Here is a 17,422-nt window from a genome sequence, read left to right as displayed (position 1 = left end):
GAACCACACTCCATATGAGCTCTGTTCTATAGGCCATTTTCCCCTGGCCCTGTGTGAACATCCCTGGTCCTGCAGGACAGACCTGAAGGAAGACCCAGGTCCTGTAGGAGCGGAGCCTTACCTGATGGTAGCCAATGTAATCTAGGTTGCCCGGGAGTGGGAAACCTGGTGCCAGAGACAGCTGTCCTTCTAGCATTTCTGGTCGGATGAATTCCTCCAGATACGTCCTGCAGAGTCTCCTGTCCCAGTCATCTGTGATATGGCCTCCATACATGATCTCCCCAAAGAGGTAGCGCAGATCATCATAGGGGACCTGAGAGACAGGGAAGAAAGACCTCCACACAGACATCGGGGCTGCCCTCATCTGTGGGCAGAGCGTAAGCCACAAGACGGGATGTTGCTCAAGATTAGGAGCAATGTTGTACTCACCTGCACACCCCTAGTGCCCAGCAGGGTCAGGCATACCTGGGAGCTCGTTAAATGCTTGAAAAATTACATCCAAGGGTGAGCAGAGGCAAGGTGCCAAACCCCTTGCAAAAAAGCCTTCCCTTTCTCATGGTCATTAAGTCGGGCTCTACCGACAAGTCCCTTCCATGGGCGAATGTCACATGGAACAAAGTAAAGACGAGGGTACTTTCCTAATTCCCTACCATTGCTTAGCATATTCAGGTGCTCCTTTTGGCCTCGCGCTGGTCCTGGGCTGGCCTTTCCTTCCCGTACTTGGAGAGGGTGTAGACCATTCGCAGTGCACGCTCCTTCTCCCCTGTGCTTATGCTGCCTCATCCTTCTGAGAGGCGCCCCCCCTGCCCTGCACTGGCCAGAAACTCTACCTTTGTGTTGGCCTCCAGAAAGTTGTAGAGCACGTTCACAGAGATGGTGAGGTCCCCGGTGTTGAAGGGGTATGAACGATTCCATCCCTGTGGCCCAAACTTCCGTCTCTCTGCCACCACCCCATGAAAGTAACAAAGAGCAAAGAGGATGCTCTTAAACTCCATCTCCCGGGAACACATCTCCAGCGTGTCCTGCAAGGGAAGTTGCATCCAACGTTAGCACAGATCTGCTGTTATGCAGTGCAGACCAGTGTATGGGTTATGGTGGTTGGAAGGTGCGTTGGAAAAGTTTCCTTTATGTGCTGGTTAGGTTTTGAGCTAAAGACTACAGATTGCATTGTGGGTAGGCGTGGGCTTAGGGTTCAAGGGGACCTTGGGGAGGGGGTGGGCTCTAGTTTAGAATCGGAGTTAAGGTTTAGATTCAGGTTATTACAGGGTTTGGTTTGTAATTCATGTTTGCACCCACGGACGTGCCGATTAAGTTCGCAAGCGCAGCTGATGGAAACCGGGGTAGTGGGTCCTGAGGGGGTGGCATGTGTCAGAGGAGTGTCACTTTGTGCTGGGGTGTGGGGGGGGACTCCTACAGCATCATCTCAAATTTCTCCCCTTCCTGCCATGCTTCTCTTGCTCATCTCGGAGCCAGGGTACGTGTGGTCGTGGCCCGTGTGACCGAGGGGGAGGATGGGAATCAGAGCCACGAGGGAAAGAGGAGTGCCGTGCCCTTGACCGTGACAACTGCTCTTCTAAACTTGAGCAGGGGTGACCAGCCACGCGGCTGCAGGAACAGGAGCCCAGAGAGGTCCTGCCTGCAGCGCATAAGGCGTGGGGTGGGGTGGCGGGGAGATGGGGCTCATGAAGAGGGGATGAAAGAAGGGACAGAAGGAAGGAAAGCGAGAGCGTGCAGAGGGAGGCAGCGGGTTGTCCTTGGCGGATTTTAAGAGGGGATGGCGGTGACGGTGTGGCAGACGGGGAAAGCCTGTATTTTCAAGGGGTGGATGGACAAGAATCCTTAGATTGCCTGGAATGAACAATGATTTCCCCTGAGTGAGACCCTCTGTGACCAGGAAGGGGCAAGACGTTGCAGACAGAGCCTACGAGGGGCGCTTTCAGGGCTCGAGCAAACTGGACCGGGTTGAGTCCTGCCGTTTCATCTGAGGACTGGTCCTTAGACTTGGCTCACCTGGGCAGGAAAAGCAGAGGAGACAGGACCAGTTAAACTTGTAGTAGACCTGACTTTTCCATGATGAACCCAGGACAGTCTCTGGATAGATGGGGGTCCCCCTGTGCCTTTGTTGGGTACCATATTTGGCAGAAAGGTATGGATATGAAAGGTCATAGGTGGCACAGAGCACAAAGTCACTGCCTCGTGCAAGCAAGAACTGAACTGCTTTCTGGATAGAGCTGTTCTCTAGAGGCATGTAGGATGCTTCCTTTGTTATTATTATTTTTTTTAAATGAGAGAAGTACTTTTTTTTTTAGATTTTATTTATTTATTTGAGAGAGAGAGAGAGAAAGTGAGAAAGAGAGAGAGAGAGAGAGAGCACGAGCAAGGGGATGGGACAGGCAGAGACAGAGGGAGAAGCAGGCTTCCCGCGGAGCAGGGAGCCCGACGCGGGGCTCGATCCCAGGACCCTGGGACCATGACCTGAGCCAAAGGCAGACGCTTAACTGACTGAGCCACCCAGGCACTGGGCCCTGCTGAAAAAGACCTCTAAGCACAAAGACAAGGGGTCCTACATTAAGATGCTGAGGCTGATTGATGGTGGCACACTCAAACAAAATCAGAATAAAATAATCATCCCCAAACAGCTCAGGTAGCAGGGATAAAAAGAGCTCAGTTCTGCCATATGTCCCTTAAATGGGCTAAAATAGGGTTCTGAGGGAACAGAGTGAATAACAGGCGGTATTAACCGGCTCTCTGTTCCAGGGCACGTAATAGAAGCAGAATGGAACAATTAAAACACGTGTGAGCAATGAATATACTCCTAAATCTCTCTGTTTCTCAGAATGAGTTACTGAAAATGGCTATAGATGGGCCAAAGCCCAACTGTGCTAGAGCCTGAATAACCAGGAAAAGCCTTGCATCCCTTGGGATTTAGATCCCCGATAACCAAGACTGGACGTGGAGCTTGCAGGGACAGGAACCCAAGAGCAAGGGTCCATGGGGAGGCTGAGAAGATGAAGCTGTGTACAGATGATAATAATCCTACTGAGGCATAATTTTGTAATATTAATTACCAGGAGATCCGGCATCTGAGACACCTACTGCCCTTCTCCCTGGATCTGTCCAAGACCCTCAAGGCAGAAGATCGGAAAGTGGTCTGTGTGTACTTCAAGAGAGCTAGCTAACTGCATCCCAGTGCCTTTTTCTTTTCAATTATGAATTAAAAAAAAAATTCCCGGTAGAATACACAACATAAAATTTATCATGTTAACCATTTTTAAGCGTCCATTTCAGTGGCGTGATGTGCTCTCACACTGTTGGGCAACCGGTGACCGAACAAATGGTCTTGCTTGGAACCAGCTACCAGCCTCCTGGACAGAAGGCTGTAGGCTTCAGAGTTAAGGATGTGTATTTCCCCTACGTGGAATACGAAACATAGAAAATTTAGAAGTTCTGGCCACTGGTACGGAGTACTTAGAGGAGTTTAGTGAAGGCCTATTTAGGAACAAAATTTTTTAAAGAAAAGGCCCCTGGACAAGAGAGCACCCTATTTTCCACTCCATGTTGCAATGGGCAGGTGTTTCTTAACAAAAATGTCAAGCGAAAGGATCCCGAATCTCCTGGTACTGTTCCCCCACTCCCTGTTCCAGATTATGAGTGGGGTTTGGAGTTGGGATGGGAAAGGGGAGTGAGAAGGGAGGCTGGACACGTTTCGCTTCTCCTTGGAAGCTTTCTTCTCCAAGTGGGGCCGCTTGAACCCCACGCTACAAGAGGTCTCACGTACTCAATAAAATCTCCTCAGACCCTGACTGCCATAGAGCCTTCAAGTGTAAGTTAGACCAGGCGCCCTGCAGGCCCCTAGTCCTGGTGGTTTATGTTGGACTAGTGATAACAGTTGTCCTGTTGGACGGCTGGTTTCAGGTTTCCGAGTTGACCCCTCTGGGACTGGTGGTGAGTTTTAGCATGGGGTCTGTGAAGCCAGAGATCCGCGGGTGCTATTCTAAGACAACATCAGAGAGGGCAGATCCTAGACCCCTCCCCTTGGACTCCACCAAGGTCCAGTGTGGTGGATGGACTTCAAGGTGGCCCCATGGCCTTGGATCTCCTGGCATTCACACCTTTGTGGATTCTCCCTTCCCAGGAAGCTGGAGCTCCCCAAGAGAGCAGTAACTAGACAGGCTGCCTTCCTGAGAAGGTGAAGAAAGCCTGAGCTGCAGACTTCGCAAGTCAATTCATACATAGGGTTAGTCACCCCTGGGCCTCTCTTGGCCTTTAAACACACGCTCCACCACACGAGTCTTGGATTCCCACTAAAGGAAGATTCCAGTACGCAGTGGCCTACATCTGAACCTTCTGCCCTGAGAGTCTCAGCTTCACTGTAGCACGGTGTTCTCCAAGGGGGCAGTACAGTGGAATGCCCTGGAGAGCCTGTTGGCACACAGGTTCCTGGGCCCCCACCGCAGAGTTTCTGATTCAGTGGGGCTCGGGTGCGGCCTGAGAAGTTGCATTTCTACCAAGTTCCCAGGAGGTGCTGTTGTTGCTCCAGGGACCACAGTCTGAGAGCCTGCCACGCGGTGACGTTCCAAGTCCAGATCCCACCCCTGACACCTGGGCTGTGGGAACCCTGGACACTCAGGACGCATGCAGATGGCAGGTGTTCTCATCTGAACATGCGCATCCGTCCCCTGCTTGAAGACAGCATGCTTAGCCAGTAAATGTGTGACCAGCGTAGCACATCTCCTCTGTGGGGTATTTCGTTAGCAGGGAGATTTGTGGAAAGTTCCCCCACACCTCTTGCCGAAGAAAGACCCCAAGCTTGGCTCCCCCCCGGGGGGGTTACTGGGGAACAGACAGCTGGGTGGTACGCAGCGGGCACTGGGAGGAGGTCAGTCACAGAGGGGACACACCGCTCCACAGCCCCTTGCAGCAGGGTGCTCTTCGACCCGCTGAGTCAGCCCATGGTGAGGTGCGCTGCTCGTCCCCCACGCCCTTCCCGGGGCTGTACCTGAGTGAAATTGTCCAGGGCCTTGTGCAGGTTGGCATGCATGCCTGTGGGAGGCTCGTTGGTGATCTTGATGGAGTTCTCCAGGATGCCCTGGGGGATGATGTGGCCCTCCGGGGAGGGTGCAGGCTCCGCACTGATGAAGACCCTCAGCTCCGGGTGGCTATTCTCACCATACTCTGCCAGCTTCTCTTCCAGGGTGCCGAGCCACTTGGCCACCAGGTGGATGTTCTAGTGGGAAGGAAGGCCCCCCCCCCAAAATCAGGCACCGCTTAGTTTTGTTAGTGGTGGATGGTTTCAGGAAGGCAGCTATGGGGGGCGGGGGGTGGCCTTCAAAAAAAGCTCATCACAGCAGGTATCTTGGGGTTCCCAGTGATGGGACCTGCCAGTCCCTGGCAGTTGAACCCTATTCTCTTATCTCCCAAGTCTCCCCACAGTGCTCAGATGTGATGCTGCACAGGAATCCCCTGCAGGGCTTCTCAAAACAAAGATTCTTGGGTCTAGGGTGAGGCCCAGGAATTTGCATGTCTAACAAGTTCTGGGCGATGCTGAAGAATGCTGGTCTGTGGGCCACACTTGAAGCCTCGAACATACAGTCCAGACGCTCCAAATCCAGATCCCCAGCTCTGACACCTGGAGGATTTGAACCCTTGATAACTCAAGAGCAGGTCCCATGGACCAGCAGTGTTGGCATTCCCTGGGCGCTATCTAGAAATGCAGACTCTTCGGCCCTACCCAGATTTCCTGAATCAGTGCATTTTAATCAGATCCAGCCGTGATTTATATGCATGTTAAAATGTGAAAAGCACTGATTTAAACTTCTTCTCGCTAGCTTTCTTGCGTCCTCTCTCCCTCTCTCCTAACCATTCTGCTAATTGTTGCCAGACTTATCTTCCTAGAACACATGGAGACATTGCTGCTCACACGCCGGAAAGGCTTCTTACTCCAAGCCCAGCTCCTCTGTCTGCACCCTTCTCCTCCCCCACCCCCCCCATGTGATTCCTATCCGCCTGTCTGTCTCTCTGTCTGACCCTATGTTTATTTCTCAGCACTACTTTGCAGAATCCACCTTTCGCTGTAGCCAGGATGGTTTCTTTGCAATGTTTCATTATGACGGACAGATAAAAGCTCCTCCATAAATATTTGAGGAAGCCTGCTCGCAGAGCCTTAACTACACAGATCAGCACAGCGCACAGTACTTGGCCCTGGCAACCTGGTCTCTGAGTGCTGATTTCTCTTCTATAAAAGGAGAAAGACCAAGAATATTGGCCCTACGTATTTCAGAGAGTCGCCGCAAAGAGCCAGAGGTAATGGATTTGAAAGGGCTTTGTGGACCATAAACCGCTATGTAAGCATGAGGGGTGGCTGCTGAAATGAACATTTGTTAAGGAATTCATTTATAATCCCTGTGGTGGAGCCAAGGCTTCAGGAGGCTGCCTGGGAATGCCCGGGCTGTGTTAGCCGGGCCGGGCCAGCGACCCACCAGCGAGCCCTCCACTCCTCCGGGGGGAAGTCCAATTCCTGAATTTAATCTGGGAGAGCTTTCAGGAAAGGACGTCGGCAGATGCGAGAGTCCTCACTTCAGCAAGGCCAGGGCACCCCGACAGAGGTTTGGCCCAGCCCCAGCTCCCCTGCAAGGTGCATGAGCCAGGGATGAGGGGACAGGCAGTGGCAGAAGAGGGGCCGCCCTTATGTCTTGTGGGTTCAGTGAAGTTACCAGCAGGAGGCGTTCCAGATTGGCACCCACCACCAAGAGCTCTGGGTGCAGAGGCTGAGGTCCAGTCACACCTGTGCTGCTGTAGTCACGCGTGTAATGGAGAACACAGAATGCAGGGCACAGAAGGGCAGAGCAGTGGAAAGTTCTGTGATACGCCTGGGAAGAGGTTAGCGGGCAAACAAGACCCGGCTTCCACCGTCTTCAGCTGGATACCTACTCCCCGAGCAGGCTCCAGACTGGGATGGAAGTGGAGCTATTTCAACTAGAGAGGGGGGCGGGGGCCTGTGAGCGCCAAGGGCCAAGGAGTCATGGGGAGGGGTGAGGGGGACCCCAGAGGAGGGAAGGAGAGAAGATCAGGCAGTGAGATGGGCAAGGGTGTGGAAGGAAAGGCGGGGAGAGGGGCGGAGAGCCCAGAGGAGCCCAGACATTGTCCTGTGAGGTCCAGACAGGTGGGGGCCAAGAATGACCTTGACCATGGCAGAGAGGGCGTACCTGCAAAATAACCCAGTGGCCTTTCTTGGCAGCCAGGTCCAGCGCCGCCTCAGCCACTATTTCCTGTCCTTGCCCCAAAGACACGTTGTGGAAGTTCCTGTTGTTGAAGGTGTATCCGAGCTTTTTACCTGAAAGGGGTATGGAGTTTTCCTTATTCCCTCTTGTGTCTGCCATCTTTGTTGTCCCGTGCTCCCGCGGAAAGGCCCGTCGCCATATCACTGCTCAGACACGGGCGTGCCTGAACCCTCATGCCCTTCCCTGTTCCTTTCGGGAGTGTGTTGCGGGGGGAGGGATACCTCTTCTCGCTCTCTGTTCCCAAACAAAAGGAAGCACTCATCTGGATTTCAACCCTTCCCCTTCAGCTAATCCCCAAGGATGGGCTGAAGTGCTGATGCTCTTCTGGATAACTTCACTTGAAGACCAGACGTTGGTCCACTACCCTAGAGGCTGAAACAGCCCGCAGATGAGCAAGTATGTGGGTGTGGCCCCTCCTGACTTGCTTTGTCCTCTGACTACGGATTCTCCCTGGAACTCCATGGGGAGGGATGGCTGGTAGAGGCAGGACTCAGGTAGCTCTGGCTTCCTGTACCTCACTCCGTATTAGCCTCCTCTGCTATTTTTTTCCCAACACATAGAAATGTCTTGTCTCACATGAAAAACTGCTCAACATCGCTCGGCATCAGGGAAATCCAAATCAAAACCTCCATGAGATACCACCTCACACCAGTCAGAATGGCTAAAATTAACAAGTCAGGAAACGACAGATGTTGGCGCGGATGTGGAGAAAGGGGAGCCCTCCTACACTGTTGGTGGGAATGCAAGCTGGTGCAGCCACTCTGGAAAACAGTATGGAGGTTCCTCAAACAGTTGAAAATAGAGCTACCCTACGATCCAGCAATTGCACTACTGGGTATTTACCCCAAAGATACAAATGTAGGAATCCGAAGGGTACGTGCACCCCAATGTTTAGAGCAGCAATGTCCACAATAGCCAAACTGTGGAAAGAGCCAAGATGTCCATCGACAGATGAATGGATAAAGAAGATGTGGTGTGTATATATATATATATATATACAATGGAATATTATGCAGCCGTCAAAAGGAATGAGATCTTGCCATTTGCAACAACGTGGATGGAACTGGAGGGTGTTATGCTGAGTGAAATAAGTCAATCAGAGAAAGACATGTATCATATGACCTCACTGATATGAGGAATTCTTAATCTCAGGAAACAAACTGAGGGTTGCTGCAGTGGTGGGGGGTGGGAGGGATTGGGTGGCTGGGTGATGGACATTGGGGAGGGTATGTGTTATGGTGAGCGCTGTGAATTGTGCAAGATTGATGAATCACGGATCTGTACCTCTGAAACAAATAATGCAACATATGTTAAGAAAAAAAAAGAAAAAGAAGAAGATAGCAGGAGGGGAAGAATGAAGGGGGGTAAATCGGAGGGGGAGACGAACCATGAGAGACGATGGACTCTGAAAAACAAACTGAGGGTTCTAGAGGGGAGGGGGGTGGGGGGATGGGTTAGCCTGGTGATGGGTATTAAGGAGGGCACGTTCTGCGTGGAGCACTGGGTGTTATGCACAAACAGTGAATCATGGAACACTACATCAAAAAGTAATGATGTAATGTATGGTGATTAACATAACAATAAAAAATTTAAAGAAAAAAATAAAATAGATGGTACATGATAAATGTAAGGAAATATTAAAAAGAAAAAGAAATGTCTTGTCTCCTCATTTTGCAGGACTGAGAGGGATGAGGAGCAAGAGGCAATACAAGAAAGGGCTTGGCTGCAGGTGGAGATGCTCTGCATGCTGGGAAGGGCGGCTGCTATCAGGAGCGCGGCAAAGGACCTGCTACAGTAAACACACATCACAACCATCTCAAAGGGTGTTCTGCCAGCCCAGGAAGATCTTTATACAAAGCAATTAACCTTAGGTTCGAGGACCACTTCTGCTTGGGTGTCAGCTATTAGGCCCGTACAGTAAAATTTAGATAAATTACATAATATTCTTTAGACAGAGGATCATAAAAGTGTATATACTGCCATGCAGGAATCATTGCGCAATTTTCTTCTGGGAAGATAAAGTACGTGACAGAAAAGAGAACAAATAAATAGAAAAAGGCTAAAAAAAACATGTCCTTAAACATTTCATTTCAGCGGAATTGAAATTGAAGATGCAATTCGATACTTGTGCAAGAAAACTTAAACCAAACTGTCAATACTGGATATTTCTTTTAAATACTAACAAAAAGTACAGAGTCTCCTTCGTAAGTCTTTATGAGACAAGGATGATGACTTTCTGCCGCGAAGGAAGAGTTACTAGAGATTCAATTGAGATGAACCCAAGAAACGCCCTTATTAAACCATAAATCCTTGCTGGCAGCAGACGTGATGTTAGCTTTGGAACCAGCAGTATAAACAACTTATTCCAGAGAAAATACCAGGATGAAAGGTGCCGGGATTATTAGACAGTCTCCTACTCACAAAAGAGCCAATTTCTTTTCTTTGTCAGAGAGATGTAGGAGAAGGGGGGCTCACTGAAGATTAGTTTGCGAGCCATGGGCTGCGGAGACCGTTTGGGGCAGAGGCCGGTATGCCTGGGGGGGGGGTTCAGGTTGCATTAGTCTAGGCTTGAGGCATGATGACGAGGCTGACGTGGACATGTTGAGAAGGGGAAGCATTGATGGGATGTGCAAGGTCGGAATGTGCCAGCCCTGTGATGTGCCTTGTGGGGTCCTTCCCTTTGCAACTGTGGGGCTCTCGGGACGCCCTTCCCTGTCATCAGCAAGCCCCTCTCGCCAGCCACGTTCCCCCGTGGCTTTTCACCTTCATGCTCTTTTGTACCTTGGATTCCATGCCCCCCACTCCCCCCTCCCTTTAACTCATCTTTCCTTTCCTTTTCTGATCTTCCTTCCCACTCTCCACGTGGCAGTGTTACCCGGGGTGGTGTCCATTGTAAACCTCCTTTCACACCTTCCCAGCGTGCTTCTTTGTCTGTCTCTGAGGACGTGGCAACTTCCGTGGCCTTCTCCCGAGCTCCATGTGCCCATGGGGCTGGGAGGAAGGGGAATGTTTTTCTAGCTTCCTCTTGCTGCTTGCAGGTGATTTCTTCCCATCCCCATATAGAAACCCCTTTTCTTTTTAAGCATGTGCCATCTGGCTATATTATCTACTCACTTCTATATTCTCTGCCTTCCACCAACTTCCCAGTGAGATTCACTTCCATTAGGGGCTCTGGAATTCCGTTCAAAATCTTCCATATGTCCCGTTTCATCATTATCCCGGTAAACCTCGAGGTTGTGACAGATGACTCAGCCAACCTCCAACCTCATACCTCGTCATCTTCAAAGAACTGAACTCCATCCACTTCCGTTACTCACTCCCCATGGCTGTACCCAGGACTTCACTCTCGCTGAGGATTATGTCGGACACATTCTTCATTCGTGTCTACTCCTATCGCTTTCTACTTTCCAGGCAGTTCCCTCTGTTACTCCCTCCTCATCTGTTATTCTACTTCAGTGAAATGCCCAGTCCATTGGCTCCTCTATTTTTTCTACTCCTCACCTTGACTTCCCTCTTATTTTAATATGGATTCAATAATCCTTAATTGGGACGATGATCTTACAAAATCCTCAATTCTGGTGCCCCTTCTATTTCTGCGCCACCCAACTTCTGCTAAATTCATCCAATCCTGGATGAATTAACAAGAGAGGAAGGGAAACATTTGGTGAGTTGGAGCCACCCCAAGTTCATGACTCTCATCCTCAATGCTGTTTGGCAATTTTCCGTGTGCCCAGAAATTGGCTGTATTGCCCATTCCTTTTCTCTTTAAAAGGCCCCACCCTACTTACTCCCAGCAGCTTGCTTCATTCTCTACTTCTCTGGGGAAACATATGCCATGTGGCAGGAACTCCTTCAGTTTTCTGCCATTTTATCTGCTCATCCCTGTACGTCCCCGTCTCAATGGAAGAGGTGTCCTCCCTCTGCCTTTCACTCTTCTGTTCCCTGAATCCCATCTCTCCTTGTGTCATCAACCTTTATCTCCCTATTCGCTCTCCCACTCCCTGGCACATGAACCAATCGGTCTCTCTCAACACAAAAAACAGTATTTTGCTAATCTTGAAGCTGTTCACCAAGACTGCACTTGCTTCACCTCACCAAGTTCCAATGGACTATTAAAAAAAGAGAGAGAGAGAGAATAGGGCCAGGAACAATAAGAAGGCGGCTGCATGCAAAGTGTTGATAATCTGGCTACAGAAACACTAAATTGAAAACGTCCTTTGAACACACTGGGTAGCAGGTTTGCAAAAATTGAAGTGAGCTCATAGTTCTGACCAGCACATTGGAGAGAGAGAAAGGAAACAGTGGAAGATAAAACGGTGGTAGATACAGCTTCTTCCTGATCACAACATGGACATAACAGAATTATTTGTTAAAACCAGATAACTAGGGCACCTGGGTGGCTCAGTTGGTTAAGCGACTGCCTTCGGGTCAGGTCATGATCCTGGAGTCCCGGGATCGAGTCCCACATCGGGCTCTCTGCTCAGCGGGGAGTCTGTTTCTCCCTCTGACCCTCTTCCTTCTCGTGCTCTCTATCTCTCATTCTCTCTCTCTCAAATAAATAAACAAAATCTTAAACAAACAAACAAACAAACCAACCAGATAACCGAACAAAGGAGGAGAGAGACCGAGCAAGATCATGTGAGAGTCAAGTGAAAGACAGAGAAGATGCCTGTGAGTTAGGGTGGAAAGGGGAGTCGTGGGTTGGGAGGGCCAAGGACGAAGCTATGCTTCGAAAGGATGTAGAGGAGGGAGCCAGCTGAGCTGCCTTAAAATCTTCATTAGAATGTCATACAACGCTACTGTATTTCGAACATTTCAAAGTCTTTTCATGTCCGAGATTTCATTTCTATCCTACCGTAGCCCTAGGAGGCAGGTATTATGGGTGATTGGAAAAAATGGGTGATTGCTTTTAAAAGAAGCAAAGGCAAGAATAAATGTGCGAATAAGGAAGTATGGCTCATTCAGGAAGGAGGTGATGAGGAAAAAGAGAAAGAGGGTTACATTAAAGCACTTTGGGGGATTAATCTGAGAAGGCAAGAAGGAAAGCAGTGGGGGTGGATGGTGCTAGGTTTTGTGTTAAAACAGAAGCCAAGGAAAGTGGATGGAATTTTCTCTTCCTCCCCGCCCCTCCCGCCCCCTTCCAAAGTTGTTGAGGAAGGAAAATCCTGGAGGGGACCAAGGCACAAACGTGCCAGAAAAGCATAGATTCCTGGTCAAGGGTCAGTGGATGAGCTTTAAGGGACTAGAGAACTAAAATCTTACACAGAACTTTGTGGGTTCAGTGCATCTAGTTTGGGGGTGGTGGAATGAGAACGAGGCAACAAATCTTTCATTTGACTCTCAGGTAGGTAGGTTGGTTGGTTCATTCATTCATCCATTCATTCATCCATTCATTCATTCAGCTCCATGCCCAGCGTGGAGCCCAATGTGGGGCTTGAACTCACAACCCTGAGATCAAGACCTGAGCTGATATCAAGAGCCAGGTGCTTGACCGACTGAGCCACTCAGGTGCCCCTGACTCTCACGTTTTAAAACCCTACCCAATATTAAAAACTGCCATGTTGAAACAAAGGGATAGAGAAATGAAGGAGTTAACACAAATCACAAACTCAAAAATGCGCAAGGATGCCAAGCTTTATAAGAGTCTATGTGGAGTAAAACAGTGAACTGTCTGATACACGGACTCTCCCCAAGCATAGAGACAGTAAATTTACTTAATCAGTTGGGGCTAGAGAGAGAGGAAAGTGTGAGTCAGTTATGTAGATTCCAGACTCGAGAAGAGGAGCCCATCAGGCAATCTGATTTGATTCAAGATGCAGAAAGCATGGCTGTCACCAGAGTGTATGTTCTAAATGGGTGAATTAGAAAATAAATCAAGCCATCAAGAAGGCAAGGAGGGAGAGGGCGAGAAGCAGGCACAGGTGCCTAAGTAATCTGTAGCTGATGAACAGTAATATTGCCTCTAGTAAGGAAATACACGTTAAGATTAAGCCAAGGGCAGGGCTGAGATGATGTATTCAGAGACAACCGATATGGATCAAGGAGGGGTCAGCGTCCCTAAATGACAGAAAGCGTCAAAGTACATGATGGAAGAGATGGAGGTCAACTGGCAAAGAACAGTAGGAAATTGCTCATAAACAGGGTATATGAAAGCTTCCAAAAAGGAAAATACTGAATCAAAATGAGGGAACTAGATTTTGCCAATATGAAAGGAATAAAACCTCCAGAAGACAGAAGGAATACAGAACTCTTTAAAAGGGTGAAAACCAGGAATAACTCAGCTAGGGTAACAGTTCTTATGACATCCCTTCATTTGTTAATTCATTCAACAAATATTCACTGAGTGTCTTCTCTCTGCTAGTTATGCTTTTAGGTATGGGTTAAAAAATGATAAGCAAGAGGACATGGTCTTTGACCTGAGGATCTTAATGAGAAGCTGGTAGGCAAATGCAAATTAAAATTATAGAAGAAGTGTTTATTTATTGATTTGAGAGAAAGAGAGAGCAGCAGAAGGAGAGGGAGAAGCAGGCTCCCTGCTGAGCAGAGAGTCCGATGTGGGGCTCGATCCCAGGACCCTGAGATCATGACCTGAGCTGAAGGCAGATGCTGAGCCGTCTGGTGCCCTTAAAATATATTTAATTAGAAGTGTATTGAATGCTCTGAAGCAAATACATGCATAACAGGGAATCACTGGTCTTGCAGGGATGTCAGAAGAGGCCAGTACCAGCAGCATGAGTGGGTACTACACTCTTGAATTGCTGGGGAAAAATATTTCAGATAAAAGAAATCTCTTGTGAAAATGCCCTAGGTCAGGAAGGCTCATAGTGTGGCTGAGGATCTAAAAGGCCTGTGTGGCTGGAGTAGAGTGAGCCTGGGGGAAGGAAAGATCCAAGGCTTGGCAGAAAGCCCAGGCCATGCTGGCCACACAGATCATGTCAACGGTACCGGACTTTCCCTAAGAACAATGGGAAGCCACTAGAGCCTTTTAAGTAGGAGAGGGATACAATCCGATTTGAGATTTAGCAAGATGTCTTTGGCTGCAGAGTGGCAAAAGACTGCAGTCGGGGGGAGAAGACTGGGGATGAGTTAGGAGGCCACTGTGTCAGTCCAAGTGAGATCACCGTGACTCACACCAGGGAAGCAACGATGAAGATAGAAACAGTGAGATCAATCTGAAATGGACTTCGGAGGTAGAGTCAGTAGAACTAAATGTGGTGCGTGGTAGAGGGAGTGTCTAAGGGTGACTGATTCCAAGGTTTTGGGGATGAGCAACTTGGTGAATGGCAGTGGTATTTACCAAGAATAACAGCAAAATTTCTGGAGGTAAAAGAAGTTAACGACTTTTCCACTTAAAATGGCATGCTGAGTGCTGAGCAGATGAATGGAAAAGACCCCCACACACCGAACACAGCTCATGGTATTCCAGAATACAAGCTAGAGAGATGATCCTAAACTTTCCAGAACAGAAACAGGTAACCAACAAAGAAGAGAAGAACAGCACCCTACGGGCATTTGACCTCAACCAAACATAACTGACTTCTTGAAGACAATCGAGCAACGTGGACGCATTCTGAATAAAAACCATTTTGCACCTTGCAAAACTACTGAGAAAAGTATATAGGCAAAATTAAAGCCTTTTTAGACACCCAAGGATTCAGAAATTTTACTTCCCATGATTCTCTTCTGATGGTGCATGCTAGCAAAACTGGGGTGAAAATTGGAGATAAAAGACACAGGATCCAAAAATGATAGTACTTGACTTGACTATAAAGAAAATAAGTCCCAGGATGGCTAGAGTGCAATTCATCTATTTTAGAACAGAACATAAGTGGGCTCTAGGTAGAACATTTTCGGGAGGGATCCAGTGGATTCTAGTCAATACATACAGCAAATAAGAAGTGTGCAATATTAGTGATAATGGCAGAGGGGGCATTTATTTCTTCTCCCAAGAACAAGGAAGAGACATTCAGAAACTCTAGGAAGAACTAAAAGCTACCCAAGAAAATCATCATCTAAATATGAAGCAAACTGAAATTTGATAGGACTTTGAAACTCCGCGCTGAGAACATTCTTCTTTGAGAGACCTCTAGAGATTAGGACACTGGATCCATTGGAAGAAGGAAATGTAATCCTAGCATGTTTACTTGCCTCTTTGGTGACTAATACGTGTATGTTAATTATGACATAAATGCTACTGGTTTTCAAATGTTACAGTTAACTCGTAGACCAGGCATGAATAAAATTAATGATGGTAACAGAGTAGAATGAATACATATTCATCCTTGTCTATGGAAAAAGTAAGGCACAGCTGATGCAAGTTGGAACACTGAAGTCTCAGCTTACAGAGCAGGAAGTCAAGAGAAATGATCTAGAATTCACAAAATAAAACGTTAAGTTTCACTAACACTGTTTAAGTTAACAGAGCCAATAGAGGAAGTAAACATTTTTTTAAAAGACTTTATTTATTTACCTGAGAAAGAGAGCCAGAGACAGAGAGGGAGCACAAGCAGGGGAACATCAGAGGGAGAGGGAGAAGCAGGCTCCCTGCTGAGCAGGGAGCCCGATGCGGGGATCGATCCCAGGAGCCTGGGATCATGACCTGAGCCGAAGTCAGATGCTTAACCGACTGAGCCACCCAGGCGCCCTGAGGAAGTAAACATTGTAATATAGATACCAATATTTGGGAGCTTGCCAACAAATTAGGTAATTGGATAAAATAGCCAAATTCTTAGAAATAAATACCAAAACTGACTCAAGGAGAAATTAAGAAAATCAGAATAGATCTATAACAAACAAAGTGAATGACCTAGTAATTAAAAAACTTCCCACCAAGAGAAGCTCAGGTCCAGGTGGCTTCACCACTGAATTCTATCATACATGAAGAATTAATATCAATCTCTCAAAAGTCTTTCAAAAACAGAAGAGGAAGGAACACTTGCCAAATCATTCTGATGTTACTAGTTTTGTCATTATACCCCCAAAAAGACATCACAAGGAAAGAAAACAACAGGTCATTATCTCTTATGAATATAGATGTAAAAATCCTCAAAGAAATATTAGCAAGTTGAGTCTAGCAATATATAAAAAGGATTATATACCAGGATCAAGTGAGATCCCAGGAATGCCAGGTTAGCTTAACTTCTAAAAATCAATTAATCTATAGAATAAAGGACAAAATGATACCATCTTAATGGATACAGAAAAAGCATTTGAGAAAATCCAACACGTTCTCATGATAAAGGAAAAAAAAATCATCAAACTAAAGGAAACTTGCTCAATCTGATGAAGGCTATCTATAAAAAACCCACAGCTAACATCATATTTAACAGTGAGGACTGAATGATCTTCCTCAAAGATCTAGAATAGGCCAAGGGTGTCCAAGCTTGCCATTTCTACTTAAAACTGTGTTATAAATTTTAGCCAGGTCAATTAGGCAAGAAAAAGAAATAAAAAGCCATCTAGATTGGAAAGGAAGAAGTAAAACTATTCATAGATCACATAAACTTGCATCTGCAAAAAACCTAAGGAATTCACAAAAATTATTGGAACTAATAAACAAGCTCAGCAAGGTTGCAGGATAGAAGATCAATATACAGAACTATAAAAAAATCATTAACAGTGACCATTCCAAACACAAAATTAAGGAAATAATCACACTTTATAACAGAATCAAAAGGAACAAACTACTCAGGAAAGAATTTTTTTTTTAAAGTTTATTTATTTATTTGACAGAGAGAGACAGTGAGAGAGGGAACACAAGGAGGGGGAGCTGGAGAGGGAGAAGCAGGCTTCCCGCTGAGCAGGGAGCCCGATGCGGGGCTCGATCCCAGGACCCTGGGATCATGACCTCAGCCGAAGGCAGACGCTTAACGACTGAGCCACCCAGGCGCCCCAGGAATGAATTTAACTAAAGAAATGCAAGGGGATTAAGAGTACACTTATTGTGATGAGCACTGAGTACTGTATAGAAATGCTGAATCATTGTATTGTACACCCGAAACTAACATAACCCTGTATGTTAATCATATTTCAATTTAAAAAAATAAATGCAACACTTTTATACTCCAAACTATAAAATATTAATAAAAGAAATTAAAGAAGATCTTAATAAGATTCTATGTTGATGGATCAAAAGACTTAGT

At 47.3% G+C, this 17,422-nt stretch overlaps 1 protein-coding gene across 3 annotated transcripts in view; it reads right to left on the bottom strand.

Annotated features, from left to right (window-relative positions):
* LOC113907915 (dynein heavy chain 9, axonemal) overlaps positions 1 to 17,422 on the bottom strand; it is a 231,140-nt gene that overhangs the window by 41,922 nt on the left and 171,796 nt on the right. For all 3 annotated transcript variants that reach the window (XM_035724711.1, XM_035724712.1, XM_027567675.2), the window contains 4 exons: positions 7,206 to 7,333; positions 5,000 to 5,227; positions 831 to 1,022; positions 122 to 313 (listed from right to left, as the gene is read on the bottom strand). In XM_035724711.1, the coding sequence (XP_035580604.1) occupies positions 122 to 313; positions 831 to 1,022; positions 5,000 to 5,227; positions 7,206 to 7,333 (740 nt within the window). The remainder of the gene's footprint in view (positions 1 to 121; positions 314 to 830; positions 1,023 to 4,999; positions 5,228 to 7,205; positions 7,334 to 17,422) is intronic.

The sequence above is a fragment of the Zalophus californianus genome, chromosome 16, assembly GCF_009762305.2.
Source record: "Zalophus californianus isolate mZalCal1 chromosome 16, mZalCal1.pri.v2, whole genome shotgun sequence".
Taxonomy (NCBI): domain Eukaryota; kingdom Metazoa; phylum Chordata; class Mammalia; order Carnivora; family Otariidae; genus Zalophus; species Zalophus californianus.
This window is presented reverse-complemented; position numbering and strand designations above follow the sequence as displayed.